The sequence below is a fragment of the Momordica charantia genome (genome assembly GCF_013281855.1).
Source record: "Momordica charantia cultivar OHB3-1 chromosome 6 unlocalized genomic scaffold, Mcharantia_2.0 BLBB01000006.1, whole genome shotgun sequence".
NCBI lineage: Eukaryota > Viridiplantae > Streptophyta > Magnoliopsida > Cucurbitales > Cucurbitaceae > Momordica > Momordica charantia.
The window spans coordinates 25,823,842-25,844,090 of NW_028275164.1; the positions used below are offsets into that span (position 1 = coordinate 25,823,842).

The following is a 20,249-nucleotide window of genomic DNA, read 5'->3' on the forward strand; positions in this document are numbered from 1 at the left end:
AAGAGCCTTTTTCTTCAACACCCCCCTCCCTCCCCCATAAAAAGAGGGGAAAAAAATCACTCTCCTGGTCCTGGACAGATGATCTGGTTTCTGCTTGCATCCATCTTCTGCCATGTATTGCCATCATCATCCAGATTTAAGTGAAGGTGCAGCTGGAAACAGTGAAGGTAAAGGTACAGAAGCAACTCACTGCAGTTTTTCTTCAATGATTTTTCTTTTCAGGGAATAATGTTTTGATACTCTAACACTGAAATGCTTGTTTTGTTCTTGGGGATGGCAGGAACTAACTTTATGATTGAAGAAGATTACATAAAGTATTGGTGTCTCGAGCTCCGTGAAATGAGTAAATAATTCTTCCTCTTTCCCTTTTATGATAAAGATAAAATGGCCCCTCTGACATATCCATATTCTTTCCATCCTCCTGCAATGCGAGGATGGTGATACAATGATGATTCCAACCCCTGATTTTTTGAGACTGTATACCTAATTTCTACTGAAATCTCTGGTGTCTATAATATTTTATTAGTAGTTCATTAACATTTATCCAAGCTTGTTGATTTTGAAAACGATTTTCCTGGGCTGGATGTGTGGAAGATATTAGCCTTGTTTAAATGCCCCGTGCAGATAAGAAAAAAAATGGTTCAGATAACCAAATTTGGTTCAATTCAGTATAGCTTTCTGCTATTCTGAAATTCATGATTTTGGGCATGGTTTGGATATGTTTTTATCCCAGGGGAGCTGTATACGATCAATCTGTGGTTGGTAACTGCATATGGGGTAGAATCCACAGTTCAGCATGTGGGCCTTCAACTCCATACTTCCCTCTCCCCATAGTTTAAGAATCTTACATCATATTTGTGGAAGCAAACAAGGAGAGGAAGGTGGGTGTGGGGCTACGAAATAGGAGTTCCATTTTGGCCGAAAAAAGCAAAAAAAAAAAGTACCATGGAGTGGTGGGTGGTTTTACATTTATTAGCTTCTTTCCCTTATAAATCTTTTGCTTAAATGAAATTCTGGTGCACAATTTTCTTTTGCTTTTTTTTAACAAATACTGGTTGCTTTTAAAAACTCAAAACTCTCATTATATTTACTTTTTAACTCCCTCCCTCGCTGTTTTGAGTGGGTACTTGGGACCTTGGGTAGGTTGTTTCTGGCTGCCCACTTCCATAATTAATGAATATAACTTCTTTTGCTTCCTCGAGTCTAAACAGATTGTGTTTCAAAATAATCCAACTTTTGGAAAAGCTGTTGAAAAGGATTAAATAATGTGTCTTATGAACCCTTAGATTAAGTCGAATAGTTTATTAATCGCAGGATTACCATACCAAAATATAGAATTAGAACACAAACTTATTTGGAAGATCCCGCTTTTAAGTTGAAATTCTCTCCATTTCCAGCTTATGTTTTAAAATTGTCGTTTCCACTATTTTTCACCATCAGAATCAGCTCACGTTCTATCTTGAAAATTGCCCCAGATTATTCTTCTCTGGCCTTTTTTTCCCTCTCTCTCCAATTAAAACCTGAGTTATTTTAACAGTATTAATGGATTGATTCTATTATGTCGTATCTCATCCATTTAGAAAATATACAGTGGGTCCTGAATTAGACTTCTAGAAACGAATTTGGTTGTATAAAAAGTAATGCTTAGTACTTACTTGAACATTAGATTGTTCCATGGCGCCAGGAGAACCACATCCTCTCATCAACCACTGCTGCAGAAGGTTCAAGTGTTATTTTGGAATTCATAATCAAATTTTATCCTTTTGGGGTGAAGCGATATTCAAGCTTGTTTCATTTTTCTTTATAAATAAAGTAATTATCCGATAAGCCTTCAATACTCGCGTTATTTTGATGTCCTATTACAGGAATATCTTAAAAAGAAGGAAAGCAAAGCAAAGAAAAGCAGAGATCCAGAGTCAATATCGGGTATGACTTTTTCTCGATTATATAAAGTATAATACTTAATAGTAGGTTACTTGCTAACATTGTAAAGGTAGCACCCGTTCCTTTTCACCCAACAAAAAAAAGAGAGAGAAATTATATTATATTTCTTTGCTTCTAAATTTCCTGCTTCTTAATTAATTTGATTTGATGGGAAGATGTTTATGATGATTCTGGACATTCAGGTAAAATAGGTATAAAAATAAGCACAGAAATTTACCTGAAAAGACCCAACTTGATCATCTTGCTTACTCTTTCATATTTGCTTAATTAAAATTGTAAGTATATGCATGTGATGAAATGTTAAAGAGAGCTTTATTGGAAATGGGGCAGGGTGCATATTCTTTTTAGACATAGGGATTCTGCTCCTTTTGGTAGGCAAAGCAAATCAAAGGTAAAACGTAATTGGTTTCCTCTACTTGTGGCCATGGAAGTCAATATGTTTTGCTTGTGCTATTCAATTTCATGTTCTGCTCCCCCACACAACTCCACCCTCTTGCATGATGGCATCTCAAATGTAGTCTTTTCATACTGTAGCACACCAAAATTTAGGGACACAATGTTTTAAATAAATATTTTCTAAAATATCATAAGTTAGCCTAAAACTATTTTTAAAATATCCGTCTTTTGAATTTAAAACACTTTATTTATCATCTTGTTTTGGTCATGTTCAAACGATTTCCTTATAGTATTAGATCCTTATGGAAGGGTTATTAAGACCCGTTAGAAATTTATGATACAATTCTAATTAGGAATAGTTTTGAAAATTAAAGTACAGATGTGCCTTGAAAATGTTCTCTTGAGATTTTTTTTAGTTCAAGATCAACCATGGAAAAGGTGGGTTCATTGCAATTTCTAATCAGTTAGAAGTTAGCTAACTATTAGTTATTGTTAGTTGATTAAGATGTTGTATTCTCCCTCAATTTAAGTGGGGAACTCATCATCCTTTAAACGTGAATAAGGAAGTTATACGCCACCTTTTTATTTTAGATTATGCAGTGTCAAAGAGTTTTTAGAGATGGCTGTAAAAATTTCTTGGGGGTTCCACGTATTTCTTTTCTTTTAAATGTAATAACTAGACTTTCTAGATTAAATAAATATTTAAAGAAAAGATGTTTTAGAAATATCTTAAGCTGAATTCCTTTGAACAATGATAGATTAAGAAGAATTTTTGGATAAAAGATAGATTAAGAAGTGTCTGGAGGGATCTAAAACAATCTATTTATTTATTTGGGCTTGAAGTATAAAGCAAGATGTTTGTACATATTGGGCTGAAAGGATAGATTGTTCATTTGGGTTCGAAGGATAAAGTGAGATGTTTGTACGTATTAGGCAGGGGAAAATAAAGTGAAGAGAATTAAGAGTATGAGATAGCTTTCTTCTAAAGAGTACCTATAAAATAAAAAAGTTTATTTCTTTAAGGGATCTCTTTCTTCTTGTACTAATTTATTTAACAAAATAAAATAATTGTCAATCTGAAATTAACTTAATTAGTTGTCAGTTCGACGCTCTACCTTCACAAGGAAAGAGTAAACTTTGTCTACAAGTTTTCAATTGAAAAAGGAATGCCTTTAGACATTACGATGACTTGACAAATAAATTAGGTGTAAATATATTTAAATTAAAAAAATGGAATGCCAGAAATTGTAAGCAAATGTCAATTTAAATAAGGTACGAAGAAAATTAACGTTGGTGGCCGTGAGGTTCGCTTCGCTAGGACTTCCTTTTGATAAGCAAATTTTACATTAGGTATGTTATTGTTAGAAATTATTTATTATTTATCGTTAGATATTAGGATTGTTTTGCACCCTAATATAATTTAGGGGAAATATCAATTTTTACTCCAATTTTTTAACATATGAATTAAATTCGCAGAATTTGGCCAAAAAAAAAAAGAATTAAATTTGCATAAACGGAATCGAGCATTGCACCAAAATATACAAAATCAGTTTATAAAAATAGAAAAAAAGCTTCAATCTTTACTCTAATATTTGAACATATGAATTAAATTAGCAGAAATTCAACGGCATTGTACCAAAATGTACAAAATCAGTTAAAAAAAAAAATGGGATGAAGGAGTGTATTTCTTTGACCTGTATTTTATAATTCGTGCGAGAATCATTTTTTAACGGTTGGTCTGTATCATATTATTTTATTTTGTTTATTTCAAAAAAGATATATTGTTTTATTTTGCAATAATTTTAAGTAGTTATTTTGTTTTGCAATAATTTTTGGTAATAATTTTTTAAAACAGTATTAAATTTATTAGGGGTGTAAGTCGGTCGGTTTACAAAACCGACCTGACCCGAAAATGTTTGGTTTGTGTTCTGTTCGGGTCGAAACTAGTCGGGTTGGACTTCGTGCTTTTTTTTCTCTCTCGCCGTTCAAAGAAGCCAAGAAATTATCACCTTCAATCGTAGGGAGATTTTTTTTCATAGTTTCTCAATTTATTTCTCGAAAGCCCGGAAAGACTTTGAAACAAAAAGATTTTTCCTCTTTCTTCTTTTCAAAATAAAGAAAAGGTAGAAATCAAAACCCACCTTCAAGTTACAAAGATTTTTCCTCCTTTTTTCTTCTTTTCAAAACCGACCTTCAAATCTTACAAATCAAAATCCACCTTCAAATTACAGTAGAAAACATCCATAGGACCCACTTCAAAATAAAGAAGTGATAGAAATCAAAACCCTCCTCCATTTTCATCTTCTCTTTCCATTTCTTTCCAAATGAAAATGAAAACCAACCAACTCCAGAATACCCATTTTTAAAATTATTATTTTTAAAAACAAATGATATTTGATTATTTTTTAAAAACAAACGACAAAGGTTTCAAAGTAATTATAAAAATAGGATAGATAAATTGCAGGGATGGACTGTGATTTGACCAAGTGGGTTGCAATTTCATCGTAAATCGCCGTTATGGGTAGCCACTAATGTAAAGTTGCAGTCATTGGCCGTGACTTCTCCTTGACACGGCTCCAGTGGAGCCAGCTGACGGGCAATTTGTTTCTTTTTTATTATGTTGAATTTGGAAGTCCGGCCACGTCCCTTTGTTCCTTTGTTCCTTTTTTTTTATTTTGAATTTAGAAGGGTTGCGACTTCCCACCCACACCCCTTTCATTTTTTTTTAAATTTTATTTTAAAAAATCAGGATTCAAGAAAACGACTAAATTGTATATTCTTAATTTTCTCCATATTTGGAAAATAGATCATGCATCACCTACAACATGATGGGCATCTTCTTGTAATGCAATAATTTAAAACAAAATAATTATAAAACAAAAAAAAAAACCCTAATTATCCATACCCCAGATTCAAAAACGGCCTCTTTATACCTTGACTTTTATTTATTTTTATTAATTTAATAAATTTTTATCGATTTAGTTTATATTAAAATTAAATGTTATTTTATAGAACATACGAATATGAAGCACAAGAAGCTAAAGGACATTTTAATCATCGAATTGGTTTTAATATAATTTTAAAATTTCATTGTTTCGACAGTCTAGTGCTCTTGTTCAACCTCAAGAGTCAACGGACTTTAAATGACATTTTAATCAAAATTTAAAATATAATAACAAAAAAGTAAAAAAATTAATCACATCTCGAATTTCACAATATTAATAAAATAACAATATAAAAAATTAAAATAGAAATAAAATAACATAAATAAATAAAAAGGTTGAAGTTGCATACAATGTACGCGTCACGTTTGTACGGAAATCAAATAAAACTAGATTATTTTAAAACTTTGTCCCAGAAAAGAACGGGTCAAAATCAGAGACGCATGAATTTGTTTTGTCACCGTCACTGTGGATCTATTTCGAGTAGTGCCAACGTTGAGGCATCGGTTTTTGTTTGTGAAGAAAGATTAGGGCAACGCATTTTAAACATCGATTTTGTCGAATCGAACCGACTTTAATTATAATCAAATCAAACCCGAACTGAACTGGTTTAGTGGTTCAGTTCATCAGGTCGATTCAAGCACTCATACCCCTAAAATTTATAACTAAAAGGCACATGAATAAGGCATGAAATTCAAGTGGGGTTAATTAGAATTGGATTTTTTTAATATTGTTTTTTCTTCAACTATTTCTAAAAGTATTATACACCTAACAAAAGTGGACCACCATGCTAGATGGCAGATATGCAGGGGAGAGATTTTAAACTAAATATAACTAAAACGTAATTAGTTAAATTAATTTATTTTAAGATTTTATATTTAAATAAAATTTAACAACCATTTAAAACATTGTGTAATTTTATATTATTTTTATATTGCCTGTAATCTTTTTCTCTTCCACGCTCTTGCTCACTGTTCCTCCCCCTCCCCTCCTCCAATCCTCTTCACTTCTCGCTCTTTCTTTCTTTGCCATTTTCTTCGTAACTTCTTTACAATCATATCATGACTTTCTCATCTGTTTATTAGATATTCAATAAATGAATTAAATTTATTTATTTATTGTAGATTGGTAATTTAAAAAGGTCAAAATTTTTCGATCAACAGTTTGTAAACCAAAATAAGTTATAAATTATATTCAAATGACTTCTAAGTATGGCATTTCAAGGTCCATAATTCAATACGCACCTCTATCACATACTACAGAATGTAAAAACCACGTCTAAAATAAAAAATAATTCACGAGATAACAATAAAATTCTATTTACCTAAAGAATAAAATAAATTGGAAATTATGTATTTGTCATATCCAAACAAAAAACCGAAATTAGGCTCATCAAAACAAGCATTCGGCCGCCAATTTTTCTACTCCGTTTCTTGTAAACTCGAGAAAAATCAACAGAACAGTGATTGTCCAATCGCTATATGCTTGTTTTCGAACAAAACGAGGATCGCCCCAATGCGAGCTGCCTTCCTGTTTTGAAAACTGCGGCCGTTGAAAATCAAAACTGAACTGCTTAGGGTTAAATACAAGGTAAAATTCATTTTCTTTCCATATTTGAATTTGAGCAGTTTTTGAACTAACTTGTCTTTAATCGGAGAGAATCCCACTTGCAATCCAAAATTCCACCAAAATCCTCTCTAGTCTCTTGTTTTGGAACTTTGAACTCAGCGAGCGAACCCAATCTCAATGGACATTGCTTTCAATTCTTCGAGGTTACTTCGCTTCAACAAAATACCCACTACTCCGCTCATCTTTCCCCCTCATACTTGTAAGATTTCAGTATTCCAAACCAAGCGGTTCGCTCCAATGGCTGCCATTACAGCCTCCCGTGCTGTTGGACTGTCCGAAACATTTAACAAGTTGAAGGAACAAGGCAAGGTAAATGTGTCCTCCTACCTTTTACCATCGCTAATTTTTTTTTCTTTACTTACTGTTTGTTTGTATTTGTCCTTGTTTCGTTGAATTGCACTTCTGCATCTTGGTTTCATTGTGATGCTGTCAAGAGTCCACACTTCACTCAAATCTATTAAATCCAAGTTTTTACTGGGTTAAAACTTCTAATTGGATGCTTAGCATGTGTTTGGTATGCATTTTAAAGTGCTTATGAGTTATGGAGAATTAAAAATGTCTTTAAACAAAAAAAATTTGGTGGTGTTTGGATAGAATTTTAAAGAGTGGTCAAAGTGTTTTTGAACGCTTTTTGAAAGGTTCGATAATTGAAAGGAGTTTGAGAAATTATAAAATGCTCTTTTAGATGGCCTTTCAATTGGTTTTTCCCAAAAGTGCTTAAAAAAATGCTGAACTGAATCTTTTTTCTGGAAGGCATCCACCCTTAATCCAAGTTCTTTCGCCTAATACTTATTTGGGATTGATCATGAGAAGGGTTAGAGTTTTGGATGCTAGTTTGTGGTCTACTTCAAACGATGGGATGGGATTTTTTTTTTTCACTGAGCAATGCTGTCCTAAATGAATCTTGTTTTAAAGGTTGCATTCATCCCCTACATCACTGCTGGTGATCCTGATCTTTCTACCACGGCTGAAGCGTTGAAGGTTCTTTCCACTTATGGATCAGATATAATTGAACTTGGTGTTCCGTATTCGGATCCCTTGGCAGATGGCCCTGTTATACAGGTTTCCTCTCTCTCTCTCTCTCTTAATTTCTCCATTTTTAGTCTATTGTTCCTTATTCAATTACTTTATGAATGGTTTTCTGTAGGCTGCAGCTACTCGGTCCTTGGCTAGGGGGACAAACTTTAGTGCAATAATTTCTATGCTGAAGGAGGTAATATTGTTGATCATGTGATTTGCTGTGAATAATACCAATTTCTTTTCCATTTCCACTTTTGGTCTGAAATTATTCAAGGGAATACAATGAATAAGCCAAAATTATTTCATTAGCTACTTCTATTGTGACTTAAGGTATGCCAAATCTGTTATTTTGCCAACTGCATATAATGAGGTAAAGTAGCCTATCATTTAACACATAGGATGACAATTTGCAAATTTGTTAGATTAGCTGAAATGGAATCATTCTAGATGCTGCATGCTGCATTTCACGGGGGTGGCAAATTTTCCTTTTGTTCAATGTAGGAGTGCGTGTATACTAAAATTACACCTTGCCTTTAACTTTCTTGTTGGTAAAGTTGGAGTTCAAATGCATTTTTATTTGTTTATTTTTGTGCACAACGTTATCAAATCAAATGTTTAATCATGACTCATGGAATTTACGGTTGACATATTTTTGTTTTGTTACTGACTGGTCAGGTGATTCCTGAACTATCTTGCCCAATTGCCCTTTTTTCATACTATAACCCGATTCTTAAGCGTGGCATTGAGAACTTCATGATGACAATTAAAGATGCTGGTGTACAGGGTAATTAACGAGTTCACACAATCTTTTATAGCAATTTGTGTTAAATTTTTTGACTAATTTATTACTGTCCTACTTCCAAGATGACATGACTTGCATAGATAAGTTTATTACTGTCCAACTTCTATTTACTGAAAACATCATTAAATTGTCATTTTCTTTATCCCTGTGAAGGGTACAAAGTTAAAGTATGTGATAAAAGATAAGTTTGGTTTTGGACCTATTATCTCATTGCTTAAATAACACGGTATTTGAAGATCCTTATTTTGATTTTTTTTCTCTGGGCATGCGATGATTGTTCAAAAGGGTATAATACTACGATCGAAAGAAATGTGTGATAAGCCTACACTTTCATTATTACCCGTAACCTTAAGTGGGTGGTGATGTTTGAGAATTGTCTCTAAAATGGGAATACTGTATTGCTAGTTCCAATATATTATCACTTCTTGGTTTACAAAGTTCCATGGAAAATGTTTAACCTTTCTGAAACTTGGATTCGGGAATATATTTGTAGTTATATTGGACTTTCTTGCAGGGCTTGTTATTCCGGATGTTCCTCTTGAGGAGACTGAAATTTTGAGAAAGGAAGCTGTGAAGCACGATATTGAATTGGTGAATTCTTTTTCTCACAATGGCATTCTTTTTGTTGTCTCTAGAATGAAAGTGATAGCCAATTCATTGATTGAGTCGCTCTTTTTATATTGACTTTATCATATAAGATTAGTTGTTAAACATTATCCATTTGTGTGACAACGCTTGGCTTTGTTCATCAAAATCCTAAGAAAGGGTAGAGTTGATTGTTTCTAGATATTGCTTGTTCTTAATGCATTTTTTTACACTGTTAAATTAAAGGTACTGTTAACTACACCGACCACGCCTAAAGATAGGATGAAAGCCATTGTGGAAGCTTCGGAGGGATTCATATATCTTGTAAGAACTTTTCTGTTTTCATCTCTTTATATGCTATAAGATCTTACTTCTTTCATCTCATTGAACGCTTCTGGTGTCACTGATACTAGCTATTTCTCTTTAATCTTTGAATTCAATATTCAAATTATTTTAAGTCCTACCAGTATCACAGAATAAGAGGAATTAGACAGGAGGATAATAAATTTTTTATTCAGATGAGTTGAAGAACAAAAAACAGGCTAGGCACAAGGGAAAAAGAGAGCCAACGGAAACAAAAGAAAATTACAGTAAAACCTTCAACTGTTAAGCAGCCTCATTATAGATCACCTCCAATTTGATTCTCATTTCTCCTCCACCTCTGAAGATAAGTTCATTCTTTTTAAGTTCTTAGGCTTTTGAACGTTAACTTGACCAGGAATGTGATTGTGGAGGTAAACTGTGATGACCTGGAAGTTTAAAGAGGGAGATTAATTTTCAGTCAAGCCTCTCTGCTCTAACCTCCCTAAAACGTACTATATGTCTGCTTTTCTTGTGACTAAGCATCAATGGAAAGCTTAGAAAAGATTTATATTGGCAGTGAGTGAGGCCGCGTTTGGTTGACTGGAGAGAACTGAAACGAGCTCTTCTTTCAAAGGATTTGGTATAGGGAATTTTTGTTATAAAAATAATTTCTTTTAGCCCTGAAGGTACAAATCAATTGGCAAGGACTTGGGGTCTCTTGATCATATTGGCTTAGAGGCCTCAAGTGCGAACCTTCTGATAAGCTTAATACTACAAATCCTTGATGTCTCCCGGATTTGAACCCCAGGGTGGGCACGGGTTCTCTTAGGTATAGGGGAGCAAAGCTCCAACCCCCAGTTATATAAAAAAAATTATTTCTTTTGAGTCAACCTGTCTTAATATAGCTCAACTAATTAAAGCATATATCATCAGAAAAAAAGGTCAGAGGTTCAGATCCCCACCCCACATGTCTTTAAATTATATAAAAAAACATTTCTTTTGAGTCGCCTCTGAGGAAAAAATATTTATAGAAGAAAGTGGTTGCTAAATATGGTGTGTGGACTATTCAATTTTCCCTCAAATTCTCCAAAAGGCTCCTGGGAGGACATTTTTGAGATAAAGGACCTTCTTCTTCACGATTTTAAGTTAGAGAGAAATAACCAAATTCCATCGGGAGACGAGAGATCGTCATCTGTTCTGTGGCAGCATATTGTGAATATGAAATGTGGTTTCGTTCAATTATAGGTGAGCTCCGTTGGAGTCACCGGTGCCCGTGCATCAGTGAGTAATAGGGTTCAAACTCTCCTAGAGGAAATTAAAGAGGTATGTCTGCTTAATAATCATCTATAATGTACTTTTAGTAACCACAAATTTGTACTGGTAAACTGAGCTATACTTATAGGCCTCACACTCTGCCTTGTGTGACAGGTAACAGAAAAACCAGTAGCAGTAGGTTTCGGTATCTCGAAACCTGAGCACGTGAAACAGGTAAAAATTTTCATCATACACCGAAACGTATAACGGTCTATTCGTGGTTTGTTTTTGTTTGATAATATGGTTGGCTTGGTGTGTTCGTCCATAGGTGGCTGGCTGGGGGGCAGATGGTGTCATCGTTGGCAGTGCTATAGTGAAGCTGTTGGGTGAAGCCAAGTCTCCTGAAGAAGGATTGAAGGAATTAGAAAACTTCACCAAATCCCTAAAATCTGCACTCTCACAATAAGATTTTTGATGGAATAAACCAGGCTGTTCCTTTCATCTCTATGTCTGCTAGTGGCTTTCAAAGATTTCTTTTTCCTTTCAACAGAATAATAAGACTGTGAGTTCATATTTTCTTGGAAGGTATTTGCCATTGTTTAAGTTATTGTAATGAGAATATTTTCTAGTATTTTCTTTCAATGAATTCTGTTCAAAGCTTTTCTTTTTCTTTTATCTTTTCTATTACTTTAATTAAATTGAAGTGACGAGGAATCATATTTCTCCATAAAGACAACAGACCATCCCGTTAACCGCTCGGGCATCGACTTGGAAGAATTAGTTCCAAGTTTTCAACTTGTGTATCCTAGACGGCTTTTTTTCTTTAAATACTAAATTTGGGGATGGAAGATTGAGAATCTTGGACTTCAAGGAAATAAGTAAGATGCTATATCATTGAGCTATGCTCATGTTGGCTATCTTGATCTATCTTGATCGAATTTTATGGACCTTTTTTCTTTGTTTTTTTTTTGAAGCAGACTTTTTTTCTTTGTTACACTATTAATAGAAGCATAATTGTAACAGTGTAGAGAATAAGTTTAGTGAAAGAAGATGCAAGTATTGGTCCAAGCCCATATTCGCCATTATGAGATAAATATAAAATTAAATTTGGCCCATAATTAAATCCTGATCACCCGGAATGAAGCCCATTATTGGGGATACCAGGGCCAGGCCCATATTCACAGGTTAACGTATGGAAGAAATATAAAATTAAATTTGGGATAATCGTAAGTCGGCGTAAATCGTAAATCACATAATTTAAAATATAAACATTCTTAAGAATTAAATAATGGATTTATTTTTAAAAATAGAAGAATTAATTAAGAGCAAAGTATTTAACTATATTTATATATATTTTTAAGGAAAGTATTTAATTATATATTATCTCCAAGAAAAGGTATTTAATTATTTATCTATAAATTTTTTGAACTAATTATATATCTACAAATTGATCGTTAACAATTGTACATGTTGATTAGTCAATTATAAATGATTGACTAATAATTTTTATTACCAACAATAGAAGTACTCCAAGAAAAAAAATTATAAGAAAAAACAAAAAAATTCAAACCATGTAATTTGTGTTTTGTGACTTTTTAATTATTAAAAACGAGTAATAAATTTTATTATTTATAGAAAAAGAATGTATTTTAAATTAAATAAAATCTAAAAGTATAATAAACTAAAATGTTTATGGGCCGAGTGTGGAGGACCGACTCACTACCGTCAAATCTATTTCTGAAATTTTCCTCTAAAAGCATAATGTGGGTTAATACTTAATACTCCATCTCTTACACTACTATATATAAAATGCACAATAAAAAGAAATTCCTCATTTTCTCTATTATTTTGAAGGACAATTTTATCATTCTTAACTCCCCTCTTCAAATTTCACCAATTCTCTTTCTTCGTCGAACTTCATTTATCTTTCTTAATCCTTTCATTATTTTTCCTTCTAATTCACTCGTTCGACTCTTCTATTCTCCACATCCATTTAAATTCTTTACTCAAATTATGATTTACTTAAGTTTATTTGAAATTTATAAAGACGTGGTGAATATTGTGAATATTTAGAAAAAGAGAGAACAAATTAGAAGAGTAAGAAGAGAGAGAGAAATTTCTAAAGATTTTGAGAGATAAAATTAGAGTAATTGAAAGAGAAAAATATTTATATTTAAATACAAAATTACTATTAATTAGCTAGGTAATAGTAATAAAATGATAAATTTCACGTGTATTACTCACCAATAATAAACTTGGGATGCCATTTCTAATATTAGTATTTTTTTTTCTCTAAAAGAAATGGTAGCGCAGGCGTAACATGCAAATTAAAAGTATATTAGATTGATTTTTGTTTGACATGTTGGATATAATTGGTGGAGAAATTAATAATGGTCCATTGTGTACCACAAATAAGACTATGATATCGTTGGGGTACCTTTTTCCAATGGTCCAAAATGAAAATAGGGTAAAAAATATTACATTAAAGTTCTGAAAAGTGCTTCTATCTGTGCATGAAGATTTTGAAGAATATAATTCCTTTGGATTTATCTATGGTTATTATCAAGGGCCATGCCTATTCTTAAATTTGGAAATTTGCTATAACCACACATTTTCTCCCACTCACCCATCACAGGGCAACGCCTGTCATTATATCAATTATTGTTATTCTCATCTCATTCAATTTGGTGGGCTTAATATTCATTAATTACAGGCACCAAAGTTTTTCCATTTAAATTTATTCTCCACATGATCAACTTCATGCATCTTATAAGGTATATGAAGATAACATTGATTTATGAGGTTAAACTTGTTTGAGTTTTTGGGTCATTTCAGAGAATTTTTGTTATGATTTTGACAAATTGTATGGATATAATGTGGTCCAAATGGGGTTAAATATAATGCTCAATTACATGAAAACAGTAATCTATCATCTCGTTTGGATAACCTTTTTTCTGTTCTATGTTTTTAAAAATCAAATTCATCTAATACCCAATTCTTATTATTTTTTTGAATACTCTTTTAAATTCCGTCATTCCCTCTTGCACTTTTTTTTTAAAAAAACCTTTTAATTTATTTTTAACATAGAAAATATATATATATATATATATATTTTTCTTTTTAACAATATATCTCCAGAGGTTGTAAGTTGGATTCCCAATCCGTCTCGTACTAAAAGAAAAAAAGAACATTAAATACTCAACGGTATCTTCTACTTTATTATCTTTAAAAATTTAATAGTACTCATCAAAAGATAGAGGTGAACCCGTAAATACGGGGATAATCATTGGCTAAAAAAACATCGGTCAAAACCCTAAAATAAGGAATAACGTATCTGTATAATACCATATATAATTAATTTTGCTGCTGCAACTATATTCGTAGTACTTCTTCTTCCTTTGCTCTCAACGAACAGTACTCCGCTCGCTTTTTTATTCTTATCGTTATTATTTGAACCAACAAAACAAACAGCAACAACAGCAAGCTTCCCTGCAAGAGAGAGTTGGTTATCAGAGAGAGAAAGAAAAATAAGGAAACGATGTCGTTTGAGGAGACAGAGTTGAGGCTGGGGTTGCCAGGAAATATTATTATTGGGAGTGGAGATCATCAGGTGGCAAGGAAGAGAGGGTTCCATGAGACAGAAACTGAAACAACAACAAAAATGCCACATCATCATCATCATCATTTGAAGCTTACTATTTCAGCTTCCAAGGAAGAATCATCATTTGAGCCCTTGGATCCAGCCAAGCCTCCCCCACCCAAGTAATTGTTAATTAATTACAAATCCAACTGTTTTGCTTTTGCTTTTGCTTTTGATTTCACTCCAAACGTCTTGGGTTAGCAAGGAGATCATAATTATTGTCAATAATCTTCTCCATCGGACTTTAGTCCAGTATATATGGCGCCGGTCCTAGTAAACGAAACAGATAGGTGTCTTTCCTTACATGTTTAAACAAAAGTTTTTCCTTCGCATTTTGGTTACTTTTACTTTTTCGTAAGGCTTCTCGAGGTCCTTTTTCAAGCCCATCTCGAATACGTTGTGGTATTCGTGATTCTGTTAGGACATCAAACTTGTCCAACCTATAAAAGAGGTTTAGAGATCGAACTTACTTGGTTAAAAATATATGTTAATTGCTGTTTAGTTATGTTTGCTTTTACTGGAATATATATTTAATTAGAGATAAAAAAGTGGTATGATTATTAATTAATAACATCGTTGATTGGGTTATAGGGGGGAGGTAGTGGGTTGGCCACCCATAAGATCACACAGAAAGAAGAGGTTGGGCCTGAAGCTGAAGGGAAGCAGATCAGAGGATGAAATTCAAATTAGTGATGAGAAGAAGAATATTGGCAGTGGCAGTGGCAGCTTTGTGAAGGTGAGCCTTGATGGCGCGCCTTATCTCCGCAAACTCGACTTGGCCATCTGCACTGGCTACAACCACCTCTCTCATGCCCTCGCCAAACTCTTTGCCACCTCCTTCACCATTGGGATGAAAGATTTCATGAACGAGACCAAGTTGATAGATCTTTTGAACGCTTCTGATTACGTTCCAACATATCAAGACAAAGATGGCGATTGGATGCTTGTTGGTGACGTTCCATGGCAGTAAGTAATTCTCATTTTCCTTTGCAGAAACCATTTATAAATCTCTGATACACAACTTAATACAACCATATATTTACCCTCGTCCTTCATAAACTTCTACTTGTGATTTGTTTTTAATTTTTGAATGTACGTTATGTTTTTTGCCTCCGAACTTATAAAATACTATAACTAATTGTGCTTCAATGTCAAGGATGTTTGTTGAATCTTGCAAGCGTCTACGCATAATGAAAGGAAAGGAAGCCATTGGACTTGGTAAGATCTTTTTTTTTCCCTTAATTTTCTTTTTTAAGTTCAATATATAACATGCAGAGAATTCGAATATTCTCTTATTTCTTTTTCAAGTACAACAAGTGGGGTGTAGATTCAAACTCACGACCTTTTAATTTGAAATAAATACCTACATCAATTGAACTATGCTTGATCGAGCTATGCTCGTGGGCACCAAACTTGGTAAGATTAAGAGACATCATAAAATAGATATTTTTATTCTCAAATCTAATCATAGAATATTTGTCTTTTTTTTTCTGTATCTTTCACCAAACAAAGCCCTAATAATCTATATTATTAACATGTGGATATTTTTTTTGGTTGTGGGTTTCAGCACCAAGGGCGGTAGAGAAGTGCAATAACTACAAGAGCTAACTTCCCCTTTGATATATTTTCCAAAGCAAATGGAAAGATGGTGTGGTTTGAGGTTTGGTTGGTGTCTTATATTATCAAAGCATACATAATTAGGGTTTGGAATAATGAGAACTAATGTAAAATTAAGGATATTTTTAATGTGAGATTAATTGGCATCTATATATATCAATATAATGTATCATTATTTTATCTTTGTGTGGTTTGTATACAATATGGTCTCTTCTGTAGTAATTAAGTTGTCTTTGTTTGTGTTATATGAAGTTGTTTGATTTAAGTTTAACCAAAAGAAAAATTAAAAATTAAAAACAAGGAAAAATAAATCTCTTTTGGGGCGTTCTAAGGATATTATTATATATATTCATGTTATTGTCCTAAGTGAATTTGGTAGTTTCTTGCACCCTAATACCAGACCTAGCTTTAAGTTGATAATTAACTTTACTATGTTTGAATTCATCTTTTGTTTTATAAATGGTCTTTGACGAAACTACCCATATCATCTCGGGACAAATTAAAGGATTTTCTCCATATCGATGGACGTGTTGTCTCTTATTTAGCCAATATCGACTATATCTTTTTAACTTGACAAATTTCTTTTGTTCTTGCTTTGATATCACTTATTAGGGAGGACAACACAAAACCCTCCACATATTTCTACAATATAGTATGATATTGTCGTCCATTTTAAGTATAGACCTTCATAGCTTCGTTTTTAGTTTCATCCAAAAGGCGTTATACTGATGGAGATATATTGTCCTCCACTTAATAATTAATACTCATGATCTTCTCTTAATTATCTAGCCAATATGAGGCTTTGATCGCAAACTCGACATAAGAAAAGTGAGATGATTTTTATTTATTTATCTATTGAAAATATAAGTCTCCATGTTAAGAGCTCATGTTGTCAAGAATGAGAACTAAAGATAATTACAAAACTTAGGGGAAAGAAAAACAGACTCTACATAGAGGAATTAATTTAACTAAAGATCATATCCTTTCCGAGGCCACTCATCGCAAATAAAATTCTCCCAATTCCTCTCTAGCCAAATACTCCTCTTTTTTTTTTTTTTTTTTTTTTTTATCGAGCTTAATTAATTTTCTAGAAAATAATTCTGCTGCCTAGAAATATACAATTTAATAATTTATGGAGATGTAGACTTCTCAGCCAGTCTTTGAATCATAACATGCAGTTGCAGAGAGATGTATTTATGTTAATGGACCATTGAGAATGGCCGTTCTTTCAATTTGTCTTCTCAATTTGCCCAATAACACTGTCAAATCAGGTCTCAATCAAAGTTAACATTCGAAATTATAATCCTTGAAATTCATTTCATTCCATATAACTATGATTTAGCATTCTTCAAACCATAGGTAAATGTATTAAAGACGACCAAACTTTCCTCAAATTGTTCTCTAATTTCTTGATGCTTTGCTTAAAATGCTACAGAGGAAGAAAACAGATGAAAACGTTGGCTTATCCCAGATCCAGTTCATTATCATTTGTGTTCTTCATAAATTAATTAATACAGAAACTATCGTAAATGACCCATTTTAGGCATCAGATTGTACTAAAAAATACAAAAAACAAAAGTGTTCAGATTTGTTGTAATTTGAAAAATGAAATTACAATTTTAGACCTTTTTAGGCAACTTACCCAGGCCCAATTCATTCTGCTCCAGTGGCCCAATCTAAGCCCACCCTATTAACAGCAGCCCCATATAGCCCAACTTTATTTATTTATTTATTTTTTCAAATTACGATAAATTACGTTTTTGGTCAGTGGTATGTCTATTGTCCTTAAGTTTCAAAATAGTATATTTTTGTCCCACTTTTTAAATAATTACTTTAATTTAGTTTTGGCATTAGGCTTTCCTAGCCAATTTAAATGCATCGTTTTCAATAATTCTAAATTTAAGAAAATAATAACTAAAAAAAGGGGAGAAAATATTTGTTAACACAACCATACGAAATAAGTATCTCAACAAAAAATTCTCTCTTGGATTATGTTATATCTACATAGATAATGCGTTTTCTTTTCTGTCGAACTATTGAAGAATTGAACATTTGGGGCAATGAAAACTTTTACTACTGCTGAGGCATTTTTGCTTATGTTGTCAATGTGGTTGATTTTGTAGGATCGGAGCTAAGTAGAAAATGAGTTTAATATCTCAAAATGTTACTTCAATTAATTGTATTGAGAAGATTACAAAGGAAAAAACTAGCCGAATTCAATTTTGAGTTCGGAGAATGTGTCAAGATTGAGGGCAAAGCTAAACCCAGTTGGTAGAGAGGATATCAAAAGCCTTGAATTAAGTTTTTGAAGTTTCTCCTTATTCTAGCACAGTTGCATTTATAGCCTTGATCTATTGTTTGCAGCTGGTTCTGATAGTGGCATTGTTAACATCTACAACAGGCAAGAAGAAGCCATTGAAACCCCGTTGAGAATACGATTGTGGGGTATTTTTCACCTGTGTGAAAGTCCAACAATTTTAGGTTTAAATGGGCTATATATATATATATATATATATATATTACACATATGCAGCCGCCTACTACATTGTGGAGATATTATGGTACGAGGAGTACTGTTGTCCTTAACAAGTGGTATCAGAGCCATGGTCTAAACCTAGCTGTGTCGGTGAATCCTCGAGTGCCGAACAAATAAGTAGTGAGCCTCAGAAGGTGTGGTCATAGTGTAATCCATGGGTGTGCTCTATCAAGATATGTCTGGAGCCTTGATAAGAGCAAGCTCTCGTTTCTGATCTTCTAAAGTAGACGGATGAGTAACTACTTGAGGGAGGCTCGGTGGTACTTCATTCGAGAGGAGGATTATTGGATTTGTAAGGTGATTGCAAACAAAGTCCCACATTGGCTAGGAAGGGAGTGATCATGAATATATAGGAGAGGACAATTATCTCGACCTTTTGAGTGGAACAAAAAACAAAGTCGTGATCGCTATGTACATAGTGGAAAATATAAATTACTTTCCTCGGTGGATTCTTATTATTACTCTCATAATTGAAAATAGCTTTCATTTTTTTAATGTTTTTCTGTCGTTAGCTGTTTTACTTTTTGTTTTCGATAATGCGTGTGTGAGAACTGGGAAGAAAAAAGAGTCGCAAAGGCTACAAATAATTGAATGGGTCTAAAGCAATCTATATATTTTAACTTACTTATAGACATAATTATATTTATTTCCATTGAATTGACATGCATAGAAAATATAGAATTAAATTATTTCAAAAGTTATAGTGGCTAAAGAAAATATATTTATAAAACATAAAATAAAACAAAATGACGACGGACTACAGAGGTTACTTAAAATTATGTTCGGACAATTATTGAACGCAAAATGTATTTTCCATTTAAAGAGGAAATACAGGAAATAAAGACTTGTTTGATAATGTTTTTGTTTCTTGTTTTATTTTTTATTTTTTGAAAAGTAGATATATTTGATAATCTATCTTATTTTTCCTTTCTAGAAGTCTGAGACTAAATTTTGAAAAAAAAAAAAAAAGTAGTTTTTCATTTTCGTTGTTTTCATTTTTTGTTTAAGATTATATAATACATTGTGTAATTAACAAATAAAAATCATCATATAACCATCCGTTGGAAGGCTTTCACCAAAAGTATTCCTATTTTTAGTTCTAAAACAATTAGAAAGGAAAACGATGCCAAAAGGATCTAAAATGTCCCATTGACGAGAGTTTTACGTCCGACAGAGCCATACAATTGAAACGACATGTCGGAGAATTGAAGTTAAGCTAAGAGCAGTGTTCAAAATGTCGATGTCGATGAAAATATCGAGGTCCCGATTTTACGGATATGTAGATGTTGATGGATATTTCGGAAAAAATAATGGAAATTGTGGAAATTGATGAAAATTTTTTAATTAGCAAATAAAACTTGAAGTGTAACTTAATTAACTTATAATTGATCACATTTAACCATTAAATGTAAGAATATGACTATTTTACTTATGAAAACGTCGATGTCGATGGAAATATCGAAAAAAAGATTTTTTCCTTTAATGAAGATTGATGAAAATTATTTGAATATGTAAAGTAAACTTTTGACTACTTGTATTTATAATTACCGAGTTGGTTTCCAAACACATTTCTAAGTTCTA

General features: G+C 32.7%; 2 protein-coding genes and 1 long non-coding RNA gene across 8 annotated transcripts; all 3 read left to right on the forward strand.

Moving 5' to 3' along the window:
- The first annotated feature begins 29 nt into the window (after positions 1-29).
- Positions 30-2,266, forward strand: LOC148211017 (uncharacterized). Of its 2 annotated transcripts, none has more exons than XR_015791893.1 (4): positions 30-167; positions 281-343; positions 1,667-1,721; positions 1,866-2,266. It is a non-coding gene; the product is annotated as an uncharacterized LOC148211017 (long non-coding RNA). The 2 variants fall into 2 exon arrangements; XR_015791892.1 differs by having other exon boundaries at positions 37-173.
- A 4,400-nt stretch (positions 2,267-6,666) lies between these two features.
- On the forward strand, positions 6,667-11,543 carry LOC111015281 (tryptophan synthase alpha chain). 5 transcript variants are annotated; one of them, XM_022290244.2, is made up of 10 exons: positions 6,667-6,872; positions 6,984-7,220; positions 7,827-7,973; positions 8,059-8,124; positions 8,607-8,715; positions 9,248-9,324; positions 9,565-9,642; positions 10,867-10,944; positions 11,050-11,109; positions 11,204-11,543. In XM_022290244.2, exons 2-10 carry the CDS (start codon positions 7,029-7,031, stop codon positions 11,339-11,341), a joined length of 945 nt encoding a protein of 314 aa, XP_022145936.1. In that variant the 5' UTR covers positions 6,667-6,872; positions 6,984-7,028; the 3' UTR covers positions 11,342-11,543. The 5 variants fall into 5 exon arrangements, with proteins under 5 accessions (XP_022145936.1, XP_022145935.1, XP_022145938.1 ...); XM_022290246.2 differs by having other exon boundaries at positions 6,668-6,872; positions 7,116-7,220; XM_022290247.2 differs by having other exon boundaries at positions 6,668-6,872; positions 7,123-7,220.
- Positions 11,544-14,216: 2,673 nt separating this feature from the next.
- LOC111015283 (auxin-induced protein AUX28) lies at positions 14,217-16,316 on the forward strand. Its single transcript, XM_022290248.2, has 4 exons — positions 14,217-14,637; positions 15,107-15,481; positions 15,672-15,733; positions 16,083-16,316. The coding sequence occupies exons 1-4, from the start codon at positions 14,414-14,416 to the stop codon at positions 16,121-16,123; spliced, it is 702 nt and encodes a 233-aa protein (XP_022145940.1). The 5' UTR covers positions 14,217-14,413; the 3' UTR covers positions 16,124-16,316.
- The last annotated feature ends 3,933 nt before the right edge of the window (positions 16,317-20,249 follow it).

Excerpts from the sequence above, each read along its gene's own strand:
- LOC111015281 (XM_022290243.2), top strand. The coding sequence starts at position 7,029 with ATGGACATTGCTTTCAATTCTTCGAGGTTACTTCGCTTCAACAAAATA. Across the intron at positions 7,221-7,826 it reads AGTTGAAGGAACAAGGCAAG|GTTGCATTCATCCCCTACAT; the intron begins GTAAATGTGTCC and ends CTTGTTTTAAAG. Across the intron at positions 8,716-9,247 it reads TAAAGATGCTGGTGTACAGG|GGCTTGTTATTCCGGATGTT; the intron begins GTAATTAACGAG and ends ACTTTCTTGCAG.
- LOC111015283 (XM_022290248.2), top strand. The coding sequence starts at position 14,414 with ATGTCGTTTGAGGAGACAGAGTTGAGGCTGGGGTTGCCAGGAAATATT. Across the intron at positions 14,638-15,106 it reads GCCAAGCCTCCCCCACCCAA|GGGGGAGGTAGTGGGTTGGC; the intron begins GTAATTGTTAAT and ends ATTGGGTTATAG. Across the intron at positions 15,734-16,082 it reads AAAGGAAGCCATTGGACTTG|CACCAAGGGCGGTAGAGAAG; the intron begins GTAAGATCTTTT and ends TGTGGGTTTCAG.